This window comes from Onychostoma macrolepis, chromosome 13 (genome assembly GCF_012432095.1).
Source record: "Onychostoma macrolepis isolate SWU-2019 chromosome 13, ASM1243209v1, whole genome shotgun sequence".
In the NCBI taxonomy this organism is placed as follows: domain Eukaryota; kingdom Metazoa; phylum Chordata; class Actinopteri; order Cypriniformes; family Cyprinidae; genus Onychostoma; species Onychostoma macrolepis.
In genome coordinates, this window is record NC_081167.1 from 773,864 (window position 1) to 800,000 (window position 26,137).

The following is a 26,137-nucleotide window of genomic DNA, read 5'->3' on the forward strand; positions in this document are numbered from 1 at the left end:
TGCAGTAGTTATAGCTCCATCCGTGCTGGATATATAGGTCCGGGTCGCTAAAGACCCAAATATGTAATAATGATTGAAACATTCATGCATTTATGGGGTTAAATGTGATGTTTTGAATGTGAAGAGAAAGACTGTGTACAAGACACGTTCTTGTATTCAGTCACGCTGGTTTCAGCTTGCATACTTGTCAAAGCTGTGCTGTGCCATCCTGGCGATGAAGGAAGCTTCTCCCACGACTTGTGCCATCCGGCCCAGAGCCTCTCCAGCAGCGCAGCGCAGGATGGGGTTGGGGTTGTCCAGCGCGCCCATCACCAGCGCTAGAGCTGATTTACGCACCTCCTCCGGGCCGAGACTGCTCTTGTTCTCAGCCAGACCCTGTACACACACAGAGGCCAATCAACATTATTAATAGAGATGTAACCGTATGAAAATTTCTGATCACGATAATAGTGACTTAAATGATCACAATGATCACACATACATATATATATATAAAAAAATGACCTTTTGTTTGCATAAACACAAACAATAATATTACCAATGATGTCTGGATTTTAAATGACAACGTGACTGACAACAGTTTATCTAATAGCATGTATGAAATGTTCAAATAAAGCTTTGAAAAAGCTTCATAAAATGGTAAACCTCACATTTCAGCCTTTCAATAAAAGTGTTAAGTCAAAATGATAATTGATTAATAAATTATGTATTTTATCTGCTCCATAAATTATTTTAGATACCTTATCTGAATTGTTTAAATGTGTAGAATCCACATAAGCTTGTTTTTGATCAACAGGTCAAAATTTACAGCAGGGCATGCAAATTCAGTCAGTTTTTGTCCATCCAGTCTCTGACAGCAGGTGGCGCTGATGGAGCAGCAGAACTACAGCTGTTTCCTCCGTGAACAAAGCAGTATTGCGATTAAAACACTACTTTATTAGGTATTACATGGAGCGAAGATGAAAACAAAATGCCAAATCTTTTCTGAAGACAGTCAGAAACTTCAGAGGTAGATTCATATAATTCATATTCACAATTCACACTCTTTTAAAACCTCGCAGCTTTTCCGCCATGTTTTCACATAAAACGAATCTACTCTGCTGCTGTGCGCATGTGACACTTACTGAAAACTGTGCTATATGCTGGACAGAATTTATTTATCCTCAGATGTTTAAATCGTGGTAATCGAATACGGTTTTAATGGTAATTAAAATATGAAACGGTAATACTAACCGTGGGGAATTTTATCATGATTTATCGTCAAACCAGTAATCGTTCCATCCTTAATTAACATTTTTAAACAAATCTAGTCAAGTCACCTTTATTTGTAAAGCGCTTTTAACGATACAGATTGTGTCAAAGCAGCTTTACAGTATTAAATAGGAAAAATAGTGTAATAACGCAAAACAGTAAATACTCAATTTTCAGTAATTTCATCATTAATTCAGTGATGTCATTGTCCAGCTCAAATAGTATCTGTGCAATCAAGTCGACGATATCGCTGCAAATTAAATTCTATTAAATGCTGATGAAGTGAACTTAAGCAGATATTCGGTCACCTTGAGAGCGCTCAGCACCGCAGTGAATATGTTCAACTGCACAGCCTGCTGACGGACTCCTTTAGCTTGTTTAATGCATTCAGCAAAGTGATCCAGCATTTGCAACCTGGAATAGACAGCAAGACATGAAACAAATCACAAACAATGATCTGTAATGAGAGGAATGGCTAATGATATGAACCTGTCATTTTTTCTTTATTGAACCAACAAAGCCAAGCAGACCATACACTACTGGTGAAAAGATTAGGGTTAGTAAGACTTAGGGGCCGTTCACGTCGCGCCCCCTCTTGGCTAACATTATAAATGTCTTTCCTCACACTTTACATCAGTTTAATGCAAATACAAATATTGATTTCTTAAAAGGGTCACTTTTACATGTTGTTTGAACATAAATGTGTGTTCGCAGTGGGTGTACACATCCACCCTATAATGATAAAAATCCACCCAGTGGTTTTTAAAATCCCCATAAATCATAAGTTCAAGCTGTTCACAGATTCTTGGCAAAGTCACTTTGCACAGGCCGCTCCTACGATTGTTGACTGACACTGGTGTTTTATCACAGACCCGTCCTGAGCGAGTATAATCAGTGATGTTGTCTGCAATGGATGCGGCGCGACACGACAAATCCCCGACAGTAACTGATGCCTCGCTCTATTTATGACGTACTGACACAAAGTTCAAATGATTTGCAACGGTTTCTTTGTCGCGTCCAGTACACTACGGTTGCCTTTGTAGAGGGTTTATAAAGGTGTTAAATCATTTACAAATGTATTTTAAATTGTGTTTGAGCAATAATAACTGCATGAAAAAGATTGGTGACTTTAACGGAAGAGAGGGGTGGGGTGAGCAGTAGCTCATTAGCATTAAAAGGAACACGCACTGAAACGGCTTGCTGTGAACAGAGCTGTTTTTGACAGGGGAAAAAGGGTGTTGTTTTACACTACCATTGAGAAAATTTTACCAAAGTATGTTATAGACTTTTCATTAAGACCCTAATGAATCATACCAACTTGTGGAAAATGTGCATCTGATGACCCCTTTAAAAAAAAAACTCAAGTCCATCTATCTGTGACCCCAAGTAACATCAAATATAGAATGCAAAAGAAGGCCAACACAATGCTGAGTGAAAGTACCTGTGTTTGAAAGAGACGTGGGGAAAGACGACTCCAAACAGAGCGACGGAGGCGTCGATCACAGACACGCCGAGCGGCAGCGGGCCAGGCACGGCCTCCACGGCTGGGATGCGCAGGTAAATGGAGGACGGGTCGTGTTCGAGAGCGCCGCTGCCTGACGCGCTGTTGGGCTGCAGCTGCGGAACACAAACTGTGTTTAAGTCATGCTGAATAGATCCTGTGCACTTAGAAAACTGCAGAGAATTACTAAAGGCCAAGCACAGGGGTTATGATGTGAGATATAAAATGCACAATTGCCAGTACTGGCGCTCCCTATACACAGAGTACACAGTTTGCGTAGGGCACTAACTCCCAAGCGGGGGCAGCATCCCAGTTTCTCAAAAAAAAAAAAAAACAACCTTTCATTCTATGTAAATATTAACATATACATAAATAAAAAATAAACATGAACACACACAAAAATATTTTAACGCAGTTAACGCACTGGCCCACCCCTAGACCTGTACGTCATATTACATTTTATACAGTTGACAAATATGATGAAGGGCAACAACTCCATATATGCAGTTATGCCCTAAAATTCAAGATATCGGGGCAAAAATGCTCCTGTATGAGTGTTTGTCTCATATGATGAGCGATATCACACGAGCAGCGAGAGCAATATTACACAAGTGCTGTTTGTCCCAAATATAACAGGTGCAAATGTGATTTTATACAACAGCTCAGTAACAAAGTAGTTAATATTGTGTCTGTTTTTGCTCCGTTTTGCAAACAAAAACTTTACCTATAAAGCCACAGCAGAACTGTTGTGCGTCTCCGAGCTACACAGCGGTGTTAAGTTTCTGAATGAATCTATGTTTTGAACAAATCGTGTGAATCAATGATTCAAAGCCCCATTCATAAAGTGAGCCATTTACTTCATTCCTGAATGAATCAGTCGATTGAACGAATCAAAGACATTTACCGCCACCTGCTGGCAGTTTTAGTTTCTTATTTAGACTATCATTTAATTTTAAAAAGGGGGGGGCTTTAAAGGGATTGTTCACGCAAAAAAATTTTATTACGTCATTTACACAAATGACCATAACCGATAGACAACTACGCCCAGGAAAAGACATCAGCAGTCCGGCGCCGAAATAAGAAAAATAAGAGAAAAAAAGCCTAAGATGAAGCTCATGTATCACTTTCAGGCAACTCGCGTTCATAATCCTGTGAAACTTTTTCGGCTGCTGACGTTAACAACGTGTTTTAAGTAATAGTTTCACCACCAACAACACATCTGCTTTTATATTCTAGCTTGCATGACTTAAAATGCATTACATAAAAACAATAAGGCAATAATAATTGATTGATTAATAATAATGATGATGATATGGTTTCATTGAATAACACTGTTGAAATACATAATGTAATACAAAATAAACAATTTATGAACATTACATTATTACAAATGCCGGCAAAGGGCGCCAAAGGCCTGATAATTACTGCTGTTACACTTACTTACAATTACTGCTGATCAAGTCCTTGTTTAATATTGACCAAACATTTAATTCAAATATTCACTTAACCTTTCATTTCTGGCACACCTTTTTACAATAGAAATGCAACAGCCTCTTTAATTTCTTAAAAAATAAAAAACATGTGGACATCACAACTCTTACAAAAAAATGACCCATGGTTATATCATAGTACACTGCTTAATTTACTTTTGAGTGATTTCTGAATGCTTAAGACAATAAAATCCACAAAAAAAACATAGCCATATGTAACTCTCTAGAGCTACAGTTGCAATTTATAAATACAATTTATTTATTTATTTCATATTTTATTTAAGTTCTATTTTGACCCCTTATAGTAGGTGTTTTTTGTTTTTTTTTTACTTCCATAATATTTGAGGGAGGGAGCACAATACAGTTCTGCTTGAGGCACACATTTGGCAGCAGAGGCCCTGACAGTTGCTATTATTCACCCAAATAAAGGACCTTTTCTGCTCATCGTTAAAATAATTACCTGATCTTCAATGGACTTATGATCCGTTTCCTGAAGCCACGAGCCCATCAGCACACTGTCGTCATAATGACAGAGCGAGCGCAGCAGAGATGTGGTGGTGTTGGCCGAGTTATCTGTGAGCGTGAACTCTGCCACCAGCTCCCTCAGAAGAGCGTTAAAACTGCCTGTTAATCACAGGGACATCATAACTCATAATCAGCTCTCACATCATCAGTGCTGACAGCAGCAGCGTAGCTGTTTGTGAAGGACTTGCCTTCGTATGTCTTGGGCGGCAGCAGGGCCAGTATGTCGTAGAGTCGCAGTCGAACCATGGCAGCGCTGGCCTTCAGATGAGCTCCGTGAACCTTGATCACTGCAGGAACGCTGCACACCAAAAACAACAGCTTGTGATGCGGTTTGTGCATTTTAGCACAACTGTGCAAAAAATTTAAACTGCCACAGCAGCACATGAGATGGCTCAACAAATCTTTTAAAAATCTTACAAACGGTACACCACGTTTTATTCAGGTGTTACGAAAAAAATTGTAATTGTGACTCTTCATATCAATTCCGAGTTTATATCTCAAAAATTTGAATCAACTCGATTTTGTCGAAAAAAGGATTTGTCCAATCACAAAATGTATTTTATGAACAAAATATTTATTTTGTGAATGGACTATGTGATTGTGTGTGTTAAAATGAAAATGAAATGGAATGTACCATGACATTTCTTCAATGCAATATGAATTTTGGGATGCAGACAGATTATATAAAAATTATATAAACTGAGAATTCAGAAGGAAAAAAAGGGAATTGTCAGATTGAAACTCTGAACAAAAATCTCACTGGATTATTACAATTAATGGCAAAATGAATGTTTTGGAAATGTAAACAGATTTCCTACCGACACACTACAGCAAAAGATAGAAATAACTGACTTAAAACCATTTTTTAGCTGCTGAAAATACCAGTGTTCTAATCATTTTGGCCACCACTGTAGATATTTGGGATTCGCTTCATAATTAAATTTGTATGAAAGCCACATAAAAGGTGACATCACTGTAAATAATCCAGATCTGTTGCTTTTTAGTTTTAGTCACCTGATGGAAATGAAATGTGAGCCTGCAGCACAGAAGCAGTCATAAGCAGCACAGCTATATTTGTAGCAACAGCCAACAATACATTGTATGGGTCAAAATTATCATCGTTATCAAGCTGATTTATTAAAAGTATAAATCTCAATTTCAAAAAAAAATTGACCCTTATGACTGGTTTTGTGGTCCAGGGTCACAAATGATGATGATATACACCAAGCACTTCTCAGTTCCTATCATTTCAGCTCATCAGTGCCGAGCGGTGGCATAAACACTGTGCTGCGTCACACTCACTGAGACATCATGGTCATGGCACACTCGATGGGCGTCATCAGTCTGCGGATCACGTCCTCCGTCAGCAGCTCTGGACAATGAGCCACGAAACTGCGCATGGCTGCGAGGAACAAGCAATAAGAGTTTTTCACCATGCATATTGAAAACACAGCAGAGAAGGTGATGGAGGGATGATTTGAGGTGTTTTACCACACAGAGCGCCGGCGCGACCCTCCAGCATCACCTGCCAGCTGAAGGAGTCTCCTCTGGCCTTCTCGGCCTCCAGCTCCTTCTGAGAGCGAGGAAACACGTTACGCCACAGCAGCAGCATCTTCGGCAGGTGGTAGCGCACTAAAGACGGTCCTGAGAGGATGACCACAGGTTCTTGTGTTCAGGTCAGGGCTGCAAAGATTCCTCCATTCTACTCTAAAAAATCCTCGATTTCATTTTGCCCAAGTCGAGTAATCCGCTAAATACGGAAGTGGTGCATTCCATGGACAAGGATCCATGAAACGCATTATTAGACCATTTTCCAAGGCTGCATGATATATTAAACCCATTTAAAAATCATAATAAAAGCATAATGCTATTGTGAATTTACAAACGGTAAGATTCTATTAAATATATGCGGTGCAGGTTTAATATATGTGCTTTAATTATTAACATGCGTGCGTGTCAGAGCGGCTCTGTTCACAGTAAACGCTGCTCCGCACAAACTCTTATCATTTACATGTGTGGAGCGTCTCAAAGTTCATCTCTGCATGTTGTTGTGAGCTTGGGTTTATTATAACGTTCATCTGGGAACGCAAGATGCGTCATTTCGTCAGATTTGTGAGGTAAATCATTTATAAACCTACGCAAACACAGGAGAATACATCAATATCTTTCTCAATATGCTAACTCAGGACATCCTCAAATCTGGCCCACTCCTGCAGAGTTTAGCTGTCACCCTAATCAAACACACCTGAGCATGCTCATCAGAGTCTTCAAGATCATTAGAAAATCACAGGTAGGTTGGAGCTAAACTCTGCAGCAGATTGGTCCTCCAAGGAAGGATTTGGGGAACTCTGCGCTAACTGTTCATCTGATGTTCACATATTCAAGAAATGATAGAAGCTATAGGATTTCTGTCATAAAGAAATGGCTAAATATTAAAGATTAAGTGGACATTTGAATCAAATATTGTTTGGTCAATATTAAACAAGGATTAGATCATGCAGTAAACTGTAAAACAATCGCCAGGCCATTGGCGCATGAGTTAAAGCGTAATCTGCATTAGCTTTATTGTTTATAATACATTATCCCCCGGTTTCACAGACAAGGCTTAAGCCTAGTCCCAGACTAAAGTGCAAGTCTGAGCTGTTTTAACTGAGCCTTTGTTTTGTCTTGAGATGCACACCAGTAATGTTTCTTCTAAGGCATGAGTAATTTTCTAATAAAAATTACTTAAATTTCCTAATTGAACAATGGCCTAATCCTGGCTAAACCGGGCCTATGTATTTTAGAAGTTTTGTTCAATAAAACCATATGATTATTTGCATTTGATACTTTATTTGAAGTAATTATTATTGACTAATTGCAATTATGTACGTATTTTAAGTAATTTTAAAAGCTATTCTTTGCACAAAAAAGTGAATTATAATTATCCGATTAACCGTCAGAATAATCAACAGATTACTCATTTACCAAAACAATGGTTAGTGATAGCCCTGGTTCAGGTGTCCTAGTTTAGGACGGACTCACCTAAGGTCATGAGGGCTCCTAACAGCAGCCAGCCCGCTTGAGTGCGCTGCAGAGACAGACGGCTGTTCTGGGCTGCGGAGCGCAGCAGATCTTCCGCTATACTCACCACCATCTGAAACACATTCAGCTCAATTACACCACAGCAATCTGACAGCAGCAGCACAGCTGTCGCTCTCCACAGATCTGCAATAGTAGCTAGAGTTTCTGCAGTGATTTAGTTTTTCCGAGACCATTTTTTAGCCTTTTTGTGAAACCTCTGATAAAACTGGCTTCTATAGACCAAGTCGGTGTTTGCAAACAGTGATGACATTTTCTTTGTGGGCGGAGCCTATCTGGTGGCAGAAAATGAGTTTTCAAGTAGCAGTCTATGGAATGTTTTTTTTTTTAAAAAAAGGTAAATTTAAGTTCATATTTCAATTATCTCTTACAATTCTGATAAGGAAAAACAATTCATTCTCTCTTTTCCCCTGGGCTCAGAATATGAGTTTATAATCCCTTCTGCCTTTTTTCCTCAGAATTGACAAATTCGCTATTTTTGAGTTAAAGGAACACGGCACTATTTTTGAAAATAGGCTCATTTTCCAACTCCCCAAGAGTTAGACAGTTGAGTTTTACCGTTTTCGAATCCATTCAGCTGATCTCCGGGTCTGGCGGTAGCACTTTTAGCGTAGCTTAGCGTAGATCATTGAATCTGATTAGACCGTTAGCATCTCGCTCAAAAATGACCAAAGTTTCGATATTTTTCCTATTTAAAACTTGACTCTTCTGTAGTTTACCCAAGATTTTAAATATTTATGATTTTACCCATTTCCCTCCACTTGTTACCAGTGTTTTTCTGCCACCACAATGTGTGCGCAGCTGCAAGTGACGTATACTCCAAATTGGTCTATTACTGTAGCTTTAAAGCAGGGGAGTCCAATCCTGCTCCTGGAGGGCCTAAGTCCTCCAGAGTTTAGCTCTAACACACTTGCATGGAAGTTTCTAGCAAAGCCACTGAAAGGCAAGCCTGCAACCTTTAGCCAAAAAAGCATAACGGCTAATGCTAACGCTGCAGCACATGGAAGGAGACCAGACGCCATTTTTTCTAACGGATGTCAATGGAGGAGAGGCTTCACTACACTGAATAAACAGCTTTTGTGACGAAATAGCTTATGAATTAATGAATCAACAACCTGTTTGCTGATCTTCAACATGTTTTACAATACCTTCGTTGGGAACTACATGTAGATTTTACCCTAATAAAAATGTAATTTTGTTTAAGAGAAGGCAGAGCTTGGAATGTCACGACAGGTAGGACTCATTTACGACATTATTATGCGCAAATGTGTGACGCATTACTATTTAACAAAAGAGATGTAATATTGTGTATTACCTAAAAATATAGATGTTTTCTTTCTTTGGTTTTCAGGTTTTACCTGAAATTAGACTTGTAATGACTATTATGTGATCATATGCCTTATTTTGAAATAATGCATTTTAATGAATAAAGGACATGAATTTGTTAAATTATTGTATTATATTGCATGTTGTTTAATGCAAATAAAATGGTCTATTGCTTCGAAATTTCAATAAATAGACTTGAAATGTAAAGACTTGTGACTGCTGTGTATGTGGCACTGTGTTCATTTACACACATGCAGCTCACAATATAGTATTTCTAAGAAGCATAAATAGGTATGATGAGCTGCAAGTGTGTAGATGAATATATACACATTTATTTATTTATATTTATATTTATTTCTCTTCTTAAAATATTTTCATATTGCATATTTATTCCTATTTTAATTTTTGTTTTGAATGCATGGTAAATACTGGTAAAATGTACCAACAACTACATTTAAAAAAATAAACTTTTTGATATACCATACAAACAACAGGTAGCCCATCTGATGTATATAACAATTAGGCTACCCATCTCACAGTAGCCTAACAAAATGTCATTATCAGTAGAAGTGAAATCGTATTGTAGTCATCAAATCTGGGTACTGTCTTACGTTTTAAAATCACTTACAGAGGAAGTTTGTTCCCATCAGGCTACAGTCACGACTCGCACCGCTGTAAGCTTTTCTTTTTCTTTTGTTTAACTTGCATAAATGAACTATAGTGTCCTGCATCCACTAGTAAAAAAATACAAAATCTCACTGTATCTGACTGTATTTACTTAATCAAATCACAACCTTTGCAATTCGTTAAATCTGCAAGCCACAAAGCAACATTGATTATGCAGCCTTTGTTATAGTCTGTGTAGTGTGCCACTGTCATGCTGTAGTCAGACCTTGCCCTTGGAGTGTGGGATGCCCAGAGGACACTGATGCACGCCCCCCAGCAGAGCAGCCATGGCGAAGCTGTAGCCGCTCACAGCCTCGGGAGAGTTCTTCAGGTTGTTGATGCACTCGGCGCAGCGCTCCAGGAGAGGCGTGAGCTGGTACGGCAGAGCCACAGCGACGCAGCGCAGACACCAGGCCGCAGCCAGACGCGCAGCCATGCTCGGGTGCAGCAGCACTGACGTGACCGTCTCCAACAGACCTGACAACACAAGCACAACACCTCCAGAGAGTGACAAAGCTGCAGGCACCAATGAGCTCAAGTGATTCACCATCTGCATATCAGTGCACATCCGGAAGACCTTTGCTTACCTTGAAACACAATTGTGAGCCTGCAGCACAGAAGCAGTCATAAGCAGCACAGCTATATTTGTAGCAATAGCCAGCAATACATTGTATGAGTCAAAATTATAGATTTTCTTTTATGCCAAAAATCATGTTCCATGAAGATATTTTGTAAATTTCCTACCGTAAATATATCAAAACTTAATTATTGATTAGTAATATGCATTGCTAAGAACTTAATTTGAACAACTTTAAAGATGATTTTCTCAATATTTAGATTTTTTTGCACCCTCAGATTCCAGATTTTCAAATAGTTGTATCTCAGACAAATATTGTCCAACAAACCATACATCAATGGAGAGATTATTTATTCAGCGTCCAGATGTTGTATACATCTCATGATGTAAAATCTCAGATGATGTAAATATTTCAAAAAATTGACCCTTATGACTGGTTTTGTGGTCCAGAGTCACAAATGATATTTTTAAATGAAGAGAGATTTTTGTCCCTCCATTTAAAGTCCATCTCTCTAAAAGCTTCAAAAAGTTCATAAAGAGATTGTCAAAGAAATCCACATCAAATATGGTAAACAGAAGCTCAAAAGACACGAGAGAACAGTGCTTATTAGTTTTCGCATGTCAAGCACACACATTTGAACTTTGCTTTACCATATTTCATGTGCTCAGCAGCACACTTACATGTGAATAAAAGCTTAATCTGTTCATCATGAAGTGTCTCACTGCCTCTCTTCAGAAGACTTGGATTAAGCTGCTTGATTCAAACGTTTGGTGGAATGGACTTTCAATGGAGGGAAGACAATCTCTCAGGTTTCATTAAAAATATCTTCATTTGTGTCTTGAAAATTAATGACAGTCTTAACGACATGATGGCAAGTAAATGATGACAGAACCTTCATTTTTGGGCAAACTGTTCCTTCAAATAAGTGTAATATTTAAATGTGAAAATGATTATATATAAATTAGAGGTCGACCGATTCATCGGCACCGATAGTTGATTGCCGCAACTATCGGTTATCGGCAAAAATCCATGCCGATAGTTTTCCGGTTTGCAACCGTTGCTGGAGTGGCTGAGAAGGGTCCGCTGGCATTATACAGTACGAGAGCGGCCTCTAGAGGCGGAAATCACTGACAGCACGTGTTGTTTATTTTGACACGTGACACTGCGCTGCACAGAGCGGGAAACTCCAGACGTGCATTTAAATACAGCCGACAGAAAAGCCTGCCGCGGAACAGAGCGCCATTCACATAGTTTTCTATTAAATGACATTATATTTGTCCCAAATCGTTGTGAATGTACATAATGACTTCACCCTAGGCTATAAATTATGTATTGTGCATTTTTCAGCAAAACGTTTGTCTTTCTGTGGCTCTAATAAAGTCTATGCTTCATATAGAGCTGTAATAGATCGTGATTTCTCTTTCCAATTGCTGTTTTTTTAAACACCGAACTTCAAACTCATTTATGCTCATTCTTGAAGCAAACTTATGTCCGTTTGGTGATTAAATAAATTGTTTTAGACCTCCACTTGAACTGAACGCAAAGCGTCTGGTGTGTGTGTGTGTGTGTGTGTGTGTGTGTGTGATACCTCCGAGTTCTCCTAGACGCAGCGCTGCGCTTTTGCCCGGTGTGTGACTGACTTTTTTTTTTTTTATAAGAGAATTATCAAGTGTTAAAAAATAGAAGCATAAGTGTGTGAGTACACATACAATATCAATATGCATGTAATTTTAATGCTATGGCCTTGTGTAGATGTTTACAGATGGCCATCTTTAAGTATGACTGTTGAAATTAAATGGTAGCACTTAACAATAAGAGTCCATTCGTAGCATTAATGAAAACTGTTTGTTCCTTGTTAGAGTGTTTTCATTTCAACATTCACTATTAGCAACTAATACGCTACATTTTTTAAATTTTAAAGTTTCTTCTTTTAACATTAGCAAACTATGAAATAACTCTAATGATCAATATAGTAAATAATATTAATATTTTTATTCATTTACAATGTATGGTTCAGTACGGTTACTGCTTTTTTTTATTTTATTTTTTTTTAAAATAGTAAAGCACTAGCTTTCTTTCAGTATCCATTTTGAAAACTATCGGTTGATTAATCGGTATCGGCCAGTGTGGTCCAACCTAGCTATCGGTAAAATCCACTATCGGTCGACCGATAACATTTCATTTTAAGCACTTAAAACTACAGACAAGCTACCCTTCTGATTTAGAAGCTACATTACAAGCTACTAAGAAAATGTGGCCAATTACTGTGAATCTATGTAAAAGCGCATATTTTTACTGTGTAACTATCAGATTGCTATGTAACATAACTATGTATATTTAAAGTAATGTTTAGTCTATGCATTATTCATTTTTAATACAACTAATATGAAAATAATTTTTTGAGAATAAATAAACAATGCACGTACATAAAGCACTTTGAATATAGTAAACACAGGAGAACCAATGAATGAGATTTATGTTGCACATGAACCGATGAGGTTTGTTCTTTTGCATCAAGCAAGCATGATTGAGCTTCTGTTGACCGTATTTAATGTGCTCTATATTTGTGTGTTTTAATCAGTTTATATAGGAATAAAATTAAGTATGTTTATCAAACAAAGCAATGATGTCTCCTCAGAAGACTTGGATTAAGCTGCTTGACTCACAGACAGGGCTTAGACTAAACCAGGATTAGCCCATAGTTCAATTAGGTCATTTAAGTAAGTTTTATAAACGTGCCTTAGAAAAAATAAATATCACTAGTGTCCATCGTGAGACAAAACAAAGGCACTGATATATTTAAGGATAAGTCAGTGCAAGTTTCTTTCATCTGAAACAGCTCAGACTTGCGTTTTAATCTGGGACTAGACTTAAGCCTTGTCTGTTAAACCGAGGGTATATGAACTTCTTGCTGTGTGAAAGTTTTGGTAAATTGTACTTTCAGTAGAGGGACAGAAGTGTTTATGGTAATTTAAATTTAATATAATTTTCATTTCATGGTTATATGTGGATATACAAGACTACGTCTGGTTTTGAGAGACATGCAGTCCTTTGTTGGTGTTCACATCAACATTTCTATTAGTGACTGAGACAGTTGTGGCCGATATTTATAATTTTGTCCAGCTTGAGCAAGCTGTTTTTTTTAAATGCAACACAGTGTGGTTAAGTGCACTTTCCTACCGACAGACGGCTCCTGGATCAGAGGGGAAGCTGTAGCGCTCAGACTCTGGACCAAACTGCCCAGCTCTTTCAGAGCACACACCATCACATGCTGGCTGGCCGACACGTCTGCGGCTCCGGCCCGGCCCTCACTGCTGGGGTCATTCACTACAGCCTCTGTGTGAGAGACAGAGAGAGAGAGAGGGAGAGAGGGAGAAGGAGGGCGAGGGAGGGCGAGGGAGGGCGAGAGAGGGCGAGAGAGAGAGAGAGAGAGAGAGAGAGAGAGAGAGAGAGAGAGAGAGAGAGAGAGGGCGAGAGAGGGCGAGAGAGAGAGAGAGAGAGAGAGAGAGAGAGAGAGAGAGAGAGAGAGAGAGAGAGAGAGAGAGAGAGAGAGAGAGAACACGAGAACGAGAGAGAGACGACACACTGCCATGAGAACACCGTTTGCGGTCTTTAAATCAGATTTATTTGATTCTCTACAACTAAAGAGCATGTAGATCTCTTCACAACTATTAAAAACACAGGGTAAAACTTTATTTTAAGGTGTCCTTGTTACACGTTACATGTACTTACTATTAACAACATAATTAATTATGCATAACTGCATGCAAGTAACCCTTAACCAAACCCCAATCCTAACCCTAGTAAGTACATGTAGTTACACTACCAATCAAAAGTTTTTGAACAGTAAGATTTTAATGTTTTTAAAGAATTCTCTTCTGCTCATCAAGCCTGCATTTATTTGATTCAACGTAAGGCAAAAACAGTCAAATTCAGAAATATTTTTACTATTTAAATAACTGTTTTCTATTTGAATGTATTTTAAAATGTAATTTATTCCTGTGACTTCAAAGCTGAATTACTCCAGTCACATGATCCTTCAGAAATCATTCTAATATTCTTATTTACTGCTCAAAAAACATTATTAGTATTATTATTATTGAAAACAGCAGAGTAGAATTTTTTCAAGTGTCTTTGATGAATAGAAAGTTCAGAAGATTTATCTAGATTTATTTATCTGAAATATAAATCTTTTGTAACTATGTCTTTATCACTTTTGATCAATTTAACGCATCCTTGCTAAAGAAAATTATTAATTTCTATAATTTATTTCCCCATAAAAAAATAAATAAGATAAAACTATACTGACTCCATGCTTTTGAATGGTACAGTGTATAATGTTAAAAAAGCTGCTTCTTTTTTTCAGATAAATGCTGATCTTTGGATCTTTCCATTCATCAAAGAATCCTGAAAAAAAAATGTACTCAACTGTTTTAAATATTGATAATAATCAGAAATATTTCTTGAGCAGCATATTAGAATGATTTCTGAAGATCATGTGACACTGAAGACTGCAGTAATGATGCTGAAAATACAGCTGCGCATCACAGAAATAAATTACAGTTTAACACATTCACATAGAAAGAAGTTATTCTAAGTAGTAAAAATATTTCACAATATTACTGCTTTTGCTGTAGTTTGGATCACATTAATGCAGGCTTAGTGAGCAGAAGAGAATTTTTTAAGAAGAAAAAACATTAAAAATCTTACTGTTCAAAAACTTTTGACTGGTAGTGTAATTAATATTACTCAGTACTCAAATGTATAATTACACTGTAACAAAAGACACCTTAAAATAAAGTGTAACCAAACATAGTATCTGAAATTCAAACGAATCCACACTTGCATGAAAAATAAAAATCTGTCATGTGACCAGAGACTGACCGTCTTCAATGACCTTCAAATAGTTTTTGAACAAATTTCCTACTGTATCCAAGGAAAATGTGAATGTGTTACAGCAAAGGAAGGAAATAGTGTATGTTGAACCTGAATCTAGACCTTCATCAGATAATGACAACGTAGCTCAAATGCAGATTTCAGACACATGGATGAGTATTGACTGAGATCTCCATCTTACCCACGGCTCTCATCTGTTTGCTGATGGCCAGGCAGATCTCCTTTGCAGCAGCTATTTGAGCTTTCTCGCCCAGCAGACCGCCCAGCGTCGCCCGCAAGGCGAAGGACACGCAGCGGCGTGAATACACAGCCTCCACGTGAGTCTGCGTGGCCCGCGGATGAGCCACCAGCTCCAGCAGGTGAGATAAAAACACTGCAAAATTACGCTCCAACCACTGCCCGCCCAGAGTGGTGACGAACACAACGTACGCCTGTGCAGAGAGACATGAGCAAACCATAGTCAACATAACCTCCACTGAAACAGCTCCTGTTGCTTTACAGTTAATGAAAGCAAAATTAGAGGTCGACCGATGTATCAGTTTTGCCGATTAATCGGCACCTATAGTTGATTGCTGGTAGTGCTGCACGATATATCGGTACTAAAACTGTATCGCAATACCCTGCTTTTAAAAACAGTACGATTCTGCATTTTACTAGTACTAATACTTTAAGAATGCATTTTAACAAGAGCCATATTTCCTGAGTAAAACACAGGGATGAATAGATTAAAAGTAGGTCAGTACACTTAACGCAATGGACTAGTGTCTGTGAACATTAAGCTGCAAAATACTATTTAAATATGAAACTTGCATGCTGTGCGTGTCTCTGTGTGAATGAATGACGCGCGATTTAATTTACTACACACATACTGAAGAGCGCGTGACGCTTACAGTGTTTTCAGCCTCTGCCACCTCAATATGAGTACAAGAACACATGAACATGATCTCTAGAACTGCTGTGAGAGACACTTCAGCATTTTACCGTTTCATTTGAGTAAAACTATCGTAATTTCATATACAAACAAACTTAAAGGTTTCAGAGCAACCCGTCAAAATAAAAGTTTGGTTTAACTTGACAAATATATTAATGTAATGATAATACTACTACTAATAATAATAAAATATTAAAACAATATTTAAGGAATATTTACAAGAAAAATTATTTACCATAATTTATTTACCAGAAATGTGCAAAAATAAAAAAAAAATAGAGAGAAATAAATAAGTCTATAATAAATTAATTCATCATCAAATCTAATTATCCTTTATGAATTATCCAGAAAATTAAATGGAAAACACAGATTCACAGAAAAATTATTTCAAATTTCATAGTGCTTTAAAAGTTTCATGACTTCAATTAATTAGACACGCTTTTGATAGTTTTTAAAAAATGTAACCATTAAAATAGTCTAGAAAAATTTAATTTGAAATTAGGGAAAAAATAAAACAGATTTCATAGGGCACCATTTATTTAATTTGTGTCTTTGTTTAATTGTATTTGTCCTTTAGTTTATTACTTGCATCTATGTTCCTATTGCTAATAACAACGATAAACTAACAAAAATGACTCTCTCATGATATAAATCGTTATTGTGAAATACAATTACTATATCATGAAATAAGATTTGGCTTTATCCTTTTAGTTAACTTACCAATGTAGCAAAGATCTCTACATACCTGTAGGCTCGGTAGTTGCTCACCATAGTCCTGTGTAGTGGCACTTTTTTTTAAAGGGGGATGAAATGCTTTTTTTTTTAATATATAAAATAACTATGATCCCCATTTGGACCATCTATTATTCAATTACTTTTCCTGTTGTTCTACATTTGCGTCATAGTATCAGTTCAGTATTAGTACAGAGATATTTTAGTCAGGTATCATATCAAAGTCACAATTTTGGTATCGTGACAACACTAATTGCTGGAACTATCGGTTATCGGCCGATAAAAATCCATGCCGATAGTTTTCTGGGTTGCATCCGTTGCTGAGAAGGGTCTGCTGTCACTATACAGAGCAAGAGCGGCCTCTAGAGGCGAATCACTGACACCTCGTGCTGTTTGTTTTGACACGTGACACTGTGCACTGCACAGACCGGAAAACTTCAGAAGTGGATTAGGATGCAGCCGACAGAAAATCCTGCCACGCCACAGAGCGCCATTCACATATTATATTTGTGCCAAATCGTTATTAAGGTACATAAAGACTTCACGCTAGGCTGTAAAATTGTGTATTTGTCAGTGAAACGTTTGTCTTTCTGTGGCTCTAATAAAGTCTGTATGCTTCATATAGAGAGTTATAATACAGATTGCGCTTTCTCTTTCCATTTGCTCTGTTTATTTAAAGAACTTCGAACTCATCTATGCCACTGTTCATTCTTGAAGGTAACTTTTGCCTGTTTGGTGGTTAAATGAACTGCCGCTCGAGTTGAACGCAATGTGCCCGGTGTGTGTGATGTGTGTGATACCTGTGAGTAAGTCCTAGAGATGCAGCGCTGCGCTTTTGCCCGGTGTATGACTAGCATATTTTGTTATTTTGATTAGATAATCACAAGTGTTCTAAAATGGAAGCAAATAAAGTGTGAGAGTATGCATACAATATCCATATGAATGTAATGTCAATGCTATGGCCTTTGTGTAGATATTTATAGATGGCCATCTTTAAACATGACTGTTGAAATTAAATGGTAGCACTTTAAAGTCCATTTGTAACATTAAGATTTAGGGATGCACAATATTATCGGAATCGGCCGATAATGGCTTTAAATGTAAATATCAGCATCTGCCCGAAATTATGCCGATATGTCTTGCAGATAAGAGGAATACATTACTCTCATGTGCTCAGGGTGTGTAGCGATTAGATCACGTCAGCAGTGTGGCTCATTCTTGAAGCAAAGTTTTGTGTGAATGATGATTAGATTCACTGTATTTAATCTGTGAAAGCATGTAAGCGTTCGGTGCATAAACAGTAATAGCACGTGCAGCAACAGCCTCCCCCGGGTCCTAATGCCCGTTCGGTAAGGAGGTTTAATCTGTAGGGGGTGCTGCTGGCCTACTTCTATTAAAATGAAAGTAAAATACACAAATAACATTTAGACTGTGTTTCTGATTAAATGAAGCCGTAATTTATGCCATAAAATCATGAGTATGTTATGATTTAAAGGTAAAAAGCTATAGTTTACATGAACAAAAAAAAAAAAAAAAAAAAAAGAACAAACATGACTTAAATTCAATAATTTTATATATACACTGATACTAATATATCATTAATGTGTAATATATTATATTTTTAAAACAAATTATGAACTCTAAAAGATTGAATTTTAAAATAAAATGTTAAGGTTACTACTGCATCTTTCTGGGGGAAAAAAAAAAAAAATGCAGCAATTGAATAGTTTATTTATAGTTATTTTCAAATCTTCAGTGTACCGTCATCGGTGTTGGGCAAGTTACTCTAAAAGAGTAATTAAGTACTAGTTACTAATTACATCTTCAACAGTGTAATTAGATTACTGTACAAATTACTCTCTCCAAAAAGTATTTAATTACTTATAATTACTTTCTAAATCCTATATCAAAGTTAATGAATGATACAAGGACAGACATGAAATGGTTCTTTTAATGCCTTCAAATAAATAATAGATAACTACATCAATTATTCTGGCCACACTTTAGATTAGGGTCATATTCTCACTATTAACTAACTATTAACTATGACTTTTGTCTCAATATACTCATAATTACTGCTTATTAATACTTAGTAAATTAGTTGTAAAGTTGAATTGTGTGGGATTAAGGATTTAGAATAAGGTCTTGCAGAATTAGACATTAATATGTGTTTTTTAAGTAATAATAAACAGCCAATATCCCAGTAATATTCATGCTAATAACCAACAAGTTAATAGTGAGAACTGGACACTTTAAATTTTGATGTTAAATCCACTATTGTACTGTATTGTGTATAAATGTTCTACAGTATATACACAGTATTAAGTTCAATTACATAAGTAGTAACTAATTACAGAAAAAATAAGACTAATCCCTTACTTTACAGTAACTAATTACTTAGTAACTACTTGCACCCAACACTGACTGTCATTATAAAAGAACCTCATTATTGTTTATTTAATTCTAACAATATTATTGTTATATTATTTGCTTATAATTTCTGCACAGGAGAGACTTGGTGTTGTTTTCAAACAAAAGGAAATATATCGGCTATCGGCCAAAATGAGTCGAAAAATAACGGCATATCGGATATCGGCAAAAATCCAATATCGTGCATCCCTAGATTAATGAAAGCTGTATAAAGTATCGTTCCTTGTTAGAGGGAGTTAATTTCAACATTTATATCACTAATACATTTTACATTTTCAAGTTTCTTCTGTTAACATTAGTTATTAAAATATGAACTAACTTTAATGATCAATATAATAAATCAATATTAATATTTTTATTCACTTACAAAGTATGGTTGAGTACCGTTTTAAAAATAGTAAAGCACTATCATATCGGCCAGTGTGGTCCAACCTAGCTATCAGTAAAATCCACTACCGGTCGACCTCTAATCAAAGTCATGGTTTATCAGACTGAATTTTAAGCACTTGTCATGAGTTTCAGAGGTCGGAGCGATTGTTTCCGGTCTCACCTGAGTGACGCCGACCCGCACCTCTCTGCTGACTGACGCTCCTTTCAGCATCTCTCCTCCGCTCTTCAGGAAGCCAGAGCCTCCTCGCAGGAAGCCTGTGGCCATCAGCTCCAGAACCTCCTCTAGAGTCGCCCGCTTCACGTTCTGACGCATGACTGACACGCAGCAAACAGACACAACACTGAGATTTCTGTGTAGATCTCACTAGAAAACACTATTAACCTTTTGTCTCCAGCTAACACAGTAATTACAGTTGACTGGGATCATCTGCATGCAGATACTGGCTGTGCGCTGAATAGTCATTCAAAAGTGATCAGATCAGATTTTGGTCATCGGATTGGATCAAATCTTGAAAATGGGTTGTTCAAAAGAAAAAAAAAAAAGATTCTGAATTCGGATTAGATTACAAAATCTAATCTTGGTTTTGATCTGGATTAAATCCTGTTTGTGTTGTTCAAAACGTTTTAGTAAGATTGGAAACTTTTGATCCAAAAAATACGTATTACTAAAATAAGTAATAAAAAATAAGTAATAAGTAATAAAACTTTAAAACTGGTCCAAAAAATACAATATTTGTAACATGTAATATATTCCCACAGCTGTCAGTATCAAACAAAATTATTAGGTTTCATTTAAAGTTGTTGTTTTTTTAAATCAATCATCGTAAATGACATTGGCACAATCATCAGAGAGGGAGCAGTCAGAAGTAGTTATTTGTGTAAATGCAATGCAAAACTAGAATGCAAAACATTGGGATTTATTTTTTTTTCCTGCATCAGCATGTCCCTTTAGGGGCTCCGTAGAGCACTAGGAATCCAGATTTGGAAATCTGGAAAAGTGTGTATCTGGATCGGGGTGATCCAATCCGATTTTGCTTTGAAAAACCTGCACAAAAGTGAGATGGGTTACCTGATCCTGGATAGCAAAACATGGGATTTCCAAACCCAGATCATTCTGATCCAGATTAAACTTTCTGAACAGCTGGCCCCAGAAGTATACATGCCTACTTTTTGTAATGTAATGTGCAGCAACAAACATCGATGAAGTATCATGCTACACTGTACTTACATGATCTGAGAGTTTTGCATGTTTAGTTTAGCAAGTGGCATCCACATTTTTTAATCCAATTTTTTGTACAAATGTATTTTCTTCCATCCATCAGATAAAATAATGAGATAAAGCATTAAATTATGGGATACAGTTTTGCGCAGCATGCCCTGGTTGTAAACTGTACAGCACTCCAGTTACACCTTGCATACAGAATTGTGTCCCTGGAGCACAGAAGCAGTCATAAGCAGCACAGGTATATTTATGGGTCAAAATTATACATTTTTATTTTATGCCAAAAATCATTAGGATATTAAGTAAAGATCATGTTCCATGAAGATATTTTGTAAATTTCCTACCGTAAATATATCAAAACTTAATTTTTGATTAGTAATATGCATTGCTAAGAACTTCATTTGGACAACTTTAAAGGTGCCATAGAATGCATTGATACAATATTTTAAATTGTTCTCTGATATCTACATAGAAGGTATGTGGCTTAGGTAAGGGCAAAATATCTCCAGAAACGGTTTTATATATCCATTTACAACCCTAGGATTTCTCCCTAGAATGAAACGGTCTGTTATTACCTTATTTGGAAGGGTCATGAATAATAATGTTGAGCTCTGCTCTGATTGGCTGTTTCACAGTGCGGCTCATTTCAGTAGCTCACAGGAAGGAAACACAGGGAAAATATATATTTCAATACTTTCTCGCAGTTATATCATTGGGTAACTATACTGTAAATAAAATGAGGCCATCAGGGAGCCGCTATTAATATATGCGGGGCATTGAAACTGCTTTCAAATGCACGATCGAAAATTTCACTTTCGCTTTCGAGATTTGTGATCGCATGAACTCTGTTGATACTATGGAGTGGCAGTACTTGCCACACATTTTACAAGATCAGATGCTTGTCAGTGGTGCTTAGGATCTGTAAATCATTCGCCATCATCCTCAGTCATCTCTCCTTACTCTGTTTATGTGGTAAGTGAAATCTTGTGTACTGTAATGTAACAGTCTACCGCTAGCAAGCAGCTAACCATGTCCCTTCAGTGGCTCGCGTTATATTATTACAACTGGTTATTTGCTTTCCGTGCCTTTCTGAAAACAGACACCAACCCATCCCTGCACAGCCTGGAACATAACATTTTCGCTGTTGTCCGCACTTGTTTCTTCACAATACCTGCAGAACGTCTGATGGTTCGGCTGGAGGCTGGCACAGAACAAGGGCGGGTATATGCAAATGTTGGGGGTGTAACTATTAGTGATCCCGACTGTTACATCACAGTCGGTGTTATGTTCTGATTCACCTATTTTTCAGTGATCTTTTGCATTCACGAAATCTACATAACGAGGAAACAATGGTGTTTGAAGCTCACGGTCATTTCCATGTACAGAGCTGTTATTATTCAATTACGCCAAGGTAAATACAGTTTTCCATTCTATGGCACCTTTAAAAGGCGATTTTCTCAATATTTAGATTTTTTTGCACCCTCAGATTCCAGATTTTCAAATAGTTGTATCTCAGCCAAATATTGTCCAACAAACCATACATCATCAATGGAAAGCTTATTTAAAATCTCAATTTCACAAAATTGATTCTTATGACTGGTTTTGTGGTCCAGGGTCACAAATAAGCATATTCTGCAATGTAGACTGCAAAAATAGTATGATTGTGTTATTTCCTGCCTAGCCATGGTTGATGAAAACATTTACACACAAATCTGCAAACTGACCTGTGGCCTGTTTGGGCATGAGCGCTGTGGCCATGGCGGTCCCCAGCAGCGTGGATACAGCCACACGCACACTGTACGTAGAGCCTTCCAGAGCTTTAAAACACAGCGTGGCCACATTCTCCAGCTCAGTGGTCCAGATGAACACGGCCTCGTTCTGCAGCTCTAACACACACTGGCCAATCACATCATCATCACCACGATTATTCATCAGGCCAGTTCACATTCAGCTCTAATAAACATGCATACACTACCACTCAAATGCTGAATCCTACCACGCTTGACCACGGTAAAATCACTGTATAATGCACAGTAGTAGTAGTGTATATTTATTTAATGCCATGTCAGCATCTTAGGCTATTTTCATGGTAAAAAAAAAAATACAAGTATAACAAATACAATAAAAACCAGCAAACAAACATAAGTTATATTACGTATAATGCACAGTGTCTTGTGGCTTATTGCTTTATAAAAAAGCTGCAAAATACACAAGACAGCAATGTTCAACAAATAGACCCAATTACATTTAATAATAAATAATAGGAAATGCAAATATATAATTATTGTGCCAAGAGTGTATATACACATCCTACTATTTGAACTAGATGTGCTGTTCAGACTAAACGACACAAGACTGGAAAGCACTGAAAACGTCCCCGTCTCACCTTTGCGACGGCACAGCGCACCGCCATGGATCTGTCCGTCAGCATTGAGCGGGCGTTCTTGAAGATGTCTCTGTGGCAGGAGGCCGCCGCGCCACCGAGACCGCTGAGCACTTTCTGCAGACTGAGCAGGATCTCACCTCGACCCTGAGACTGAAGCAAACACACGGCAACTTGACAAACCAAACCACTCAAAAACATTATTCACTGGATGAACTCAGTTTAACTGAGGGCAGGATTTCCATCCTATAAATGTGAAGCCCCAACTCATAAAAAACAAATACATGCAATGAAACGTAATTGAGTTGTGCCAACTCAATTTAATTAAGTTTAAATGAAAACGATACATTTATGAAGTAATATTTCTATGCTTGTTGAACTCCCACGAAAACATTTAACTGGAAAACACATTTAGGCAGAAATCCTTCTACACTCAAAAGAAATGTTACATTGGATTTACATAACTTTAGGCATTAGCCAACTCGTTAGGAATTAGCCATAAGATGGTTTTGTTACATCCATGGCACGCATGCCCAAAGTAGTTGTTTTTTTATCTTTATTAAAACAACTTTATTCATGTTAGCAGGGCCTCAAACACAACGGTAACCCCAAAAAAATACTAACATACCAGAAACTGTTTTAAATACAAACATATAAGAGCATTAAACATTAACAAGTCTCCCAATATTATCATCTTAATATAAAGTGCATAAAATAACATTTTATTCCAACATTTACTCTCCTTATCTAGCCCTGTGCAAAGCATGATGGGAAGGGGAAATCCACTTCCTAGTTACACAAGTAAAATAATTGATGTACTCTCAACTGAACAAGCATCAAATATTATTTTTGAAAATACTGAGTTGAGCCAAAACTGTTTAGAATCTGTTTAACACAATGCTATCGTTTAAATGGGAAACCTAACATAATGGTGAGAAATGAAAATGTGTTTTTTTAGCTAAACTGAACGGAGTTGTAAAATCATTGTTTTTGAGTGAAAAGCAGGTGAAAGGTCTGTACCTCTGCACTCTTCAGAGCTTTCAGGAGGTTATTGATGGTTTCAGGAAAAGAGCTGCCCAGCATTCGGCCCATCCGCTCATAAAACGCCCCGACACACGCCACCGCCGCACTGCGAGCACAGAACACAGGACACCTCACACACACACCAATACACCTCAACCCCCTGGTACTCTCCAGTCACTTTTGACCGGAAAAAAAAATAAAATAAAAATAAAGTGTGTGATTTCTGTGCTACTCTTGCTATGTGAACACACTCACAAAATGGACATGATTCAAACAGGCTATCTGTGACCCTGCAGCACAGAAGCAGTCATAAGCAGCACAGCTATATTTGTAGCAATAGCCAACAATACATTGTATGAGTCAAAATTATACATTTCTCTTTTATGCCCAAAATCATTAGGATATTAAGTAAAGATCATGTTCCATGAAGATATTTTGTAAATTTCCAACCGTAAATCTCTCAACACTTCATTTTTGATTAGTAATATGCATTGCTAAGAACTTCATTTGGACAACTTTAAAGGTGATTTTCTCAATATTTTGATTTTTTTTGCACCCTCAGATTCCAGATTTTCAAATAGTTGCATCTCAGACAAATATTGTCCAACAAACCATACATCAATGGAAAGATTATTTATTCAGATGATGTATAAATCTCAACTTCATAAAATTGACCCTTATGACCGGTTTTGTGTTCCAGGGTCACATATGGTCTTGAAACAGATCAATTCTCAGACGCTCCAAGAACAACGAATGCCAATTCAACGCGTTCAATCAGCAGAAACAAGAGCCTTTCAACAGCAACGGCCGCCTACAGGAGAAACACCCCGATCAGACTAGACCAGATGAACGCATCTGTCGCAGTTTGTCAGCGTCTGTCGGTGCAGTGTGAACTGGCCTTAAACCTTTTTAAAAAGTGTGCATAACAGATGCACACACACACACACACACACACACACACAATTATAAACTGGTGCACCTGTAACACTGAATAAGATCAAGTAGCCACAATGCACAAAATAAACTTGCATAGCAAAGAGGGGGTTAAACTCAAAACTATCAAGAAGCAAAAGTAATTATAACAGACAAGAGAAAAAACTCCTGCATTTAAACCTACATTCATGCAGAGAGCTATACAGCCATCTAATGGTTACACTATATCATTACATATGAATATGATTTTTTTCAGCCAACAGAGGGCTCTAAATTGGATTTTATATACCATTTCTCTTTAAATACTCTATTAACTAAAAAATAAAATATTAGAAAATGTAACCAAATGGCACATAATATTATTAAGAACTGTAAAAGCCACTCAAAAACAAAATATTAATTTAAAAATATCACTGAACTCAAATACTGTACATTCATTTAACTGAGGAAAAGTTTGGTATTTTTTGACCTTCTGTGAGTAAAAGTGTGACCATAAGTTCATTAGGGCCAAATGACATTGTTTCTTTTGTAAACAGGGTTTCTGTAGGATTTTTAAACTCAAATTTAAAACTTTTTAAGACCTGCACAAATAAAATGAATACCATATGAGCGGCGTAGAGCAATGTCTATAGTAACATATTAAACTGTAAAATGACTGTAAAAAGCATGATTTACAGTTCAGATACAAGTTCTCACAAAAACAAAAAGTTCTATAAAATGATAAACTTCATATTTCAGCCTTTAAAGCATTAAGAAAATAGATGGGTCAAAAGTATTAA

General features: G+C 37.1%; 1 protein-coding gene across 4 annotated transcripts in view; it reads right to left on the bottom strand.

The window, feature by feature from the left end:
* The window catches only part of heatr5b (HEAT repeat containing 5B), a 69,201-nt gene that overhangs the window by 38,880 nt on the left and 4,184 nt on the right, over nt 1-26,137 (bottom strand). For 3 of the 4 annotated variants that reach the window (XM_058795174.1, XM_058795172.1, XM_058795171.1), the window contains 15 exons: nt 24,423-24,531; nt 23,406-23,555; nt 22,744-22,915; nt 19,958-20,112; nt 15,496-15,745; nt 13,599-13,754; nt 10,067-10,317; nt 7,792-7,903; nt 6,259-6,411; nt 6,070-6,169; nt 4,952-5,065; nt 4,703-4,862; nt 2,693-2,868; nt 1,560-1,665; nt 185-375 (listed from right to left, as the gene is read on the bottom strand). In XM_058795174.1, coding sequence (XP_058651157.1) covers nt 185-375; nt 1,560-1,665; nt 2,693-2,868; nt 4,703-4,862; nt 4,952-5,065; nt 6,070-6,169; nt 6,259-6,411; nt 7,792-7,903; nt 10,067-10,317; nt 13,599-13,754; nt 15,496-15,745; nt 19,958-20,112; nt 22,744-22,915; nt 23,406-23,555; nt 24,423-24,531 — 2,355 coding nt within the window. The remainder of the gene's footprint in view (nt 1-184; nt 376-1,559; nt 1,666-2,692; nt 2,869-4,702; nt 4,863-4,951; nt 5,066-6,069; nt 6,170-6,258; nt 6,412-7,791; nt 7,904-10,066; nt 10,318-13,598; nt 13,755-15,495; nt 15,746-19,957; nt 20,113-22,743; nt 22,916-23,405; nt 23,556-24,422; nt 24,532-26,137) is intronic. The other variant, XM_058795173.1, reaches the window with a different exon arrangement.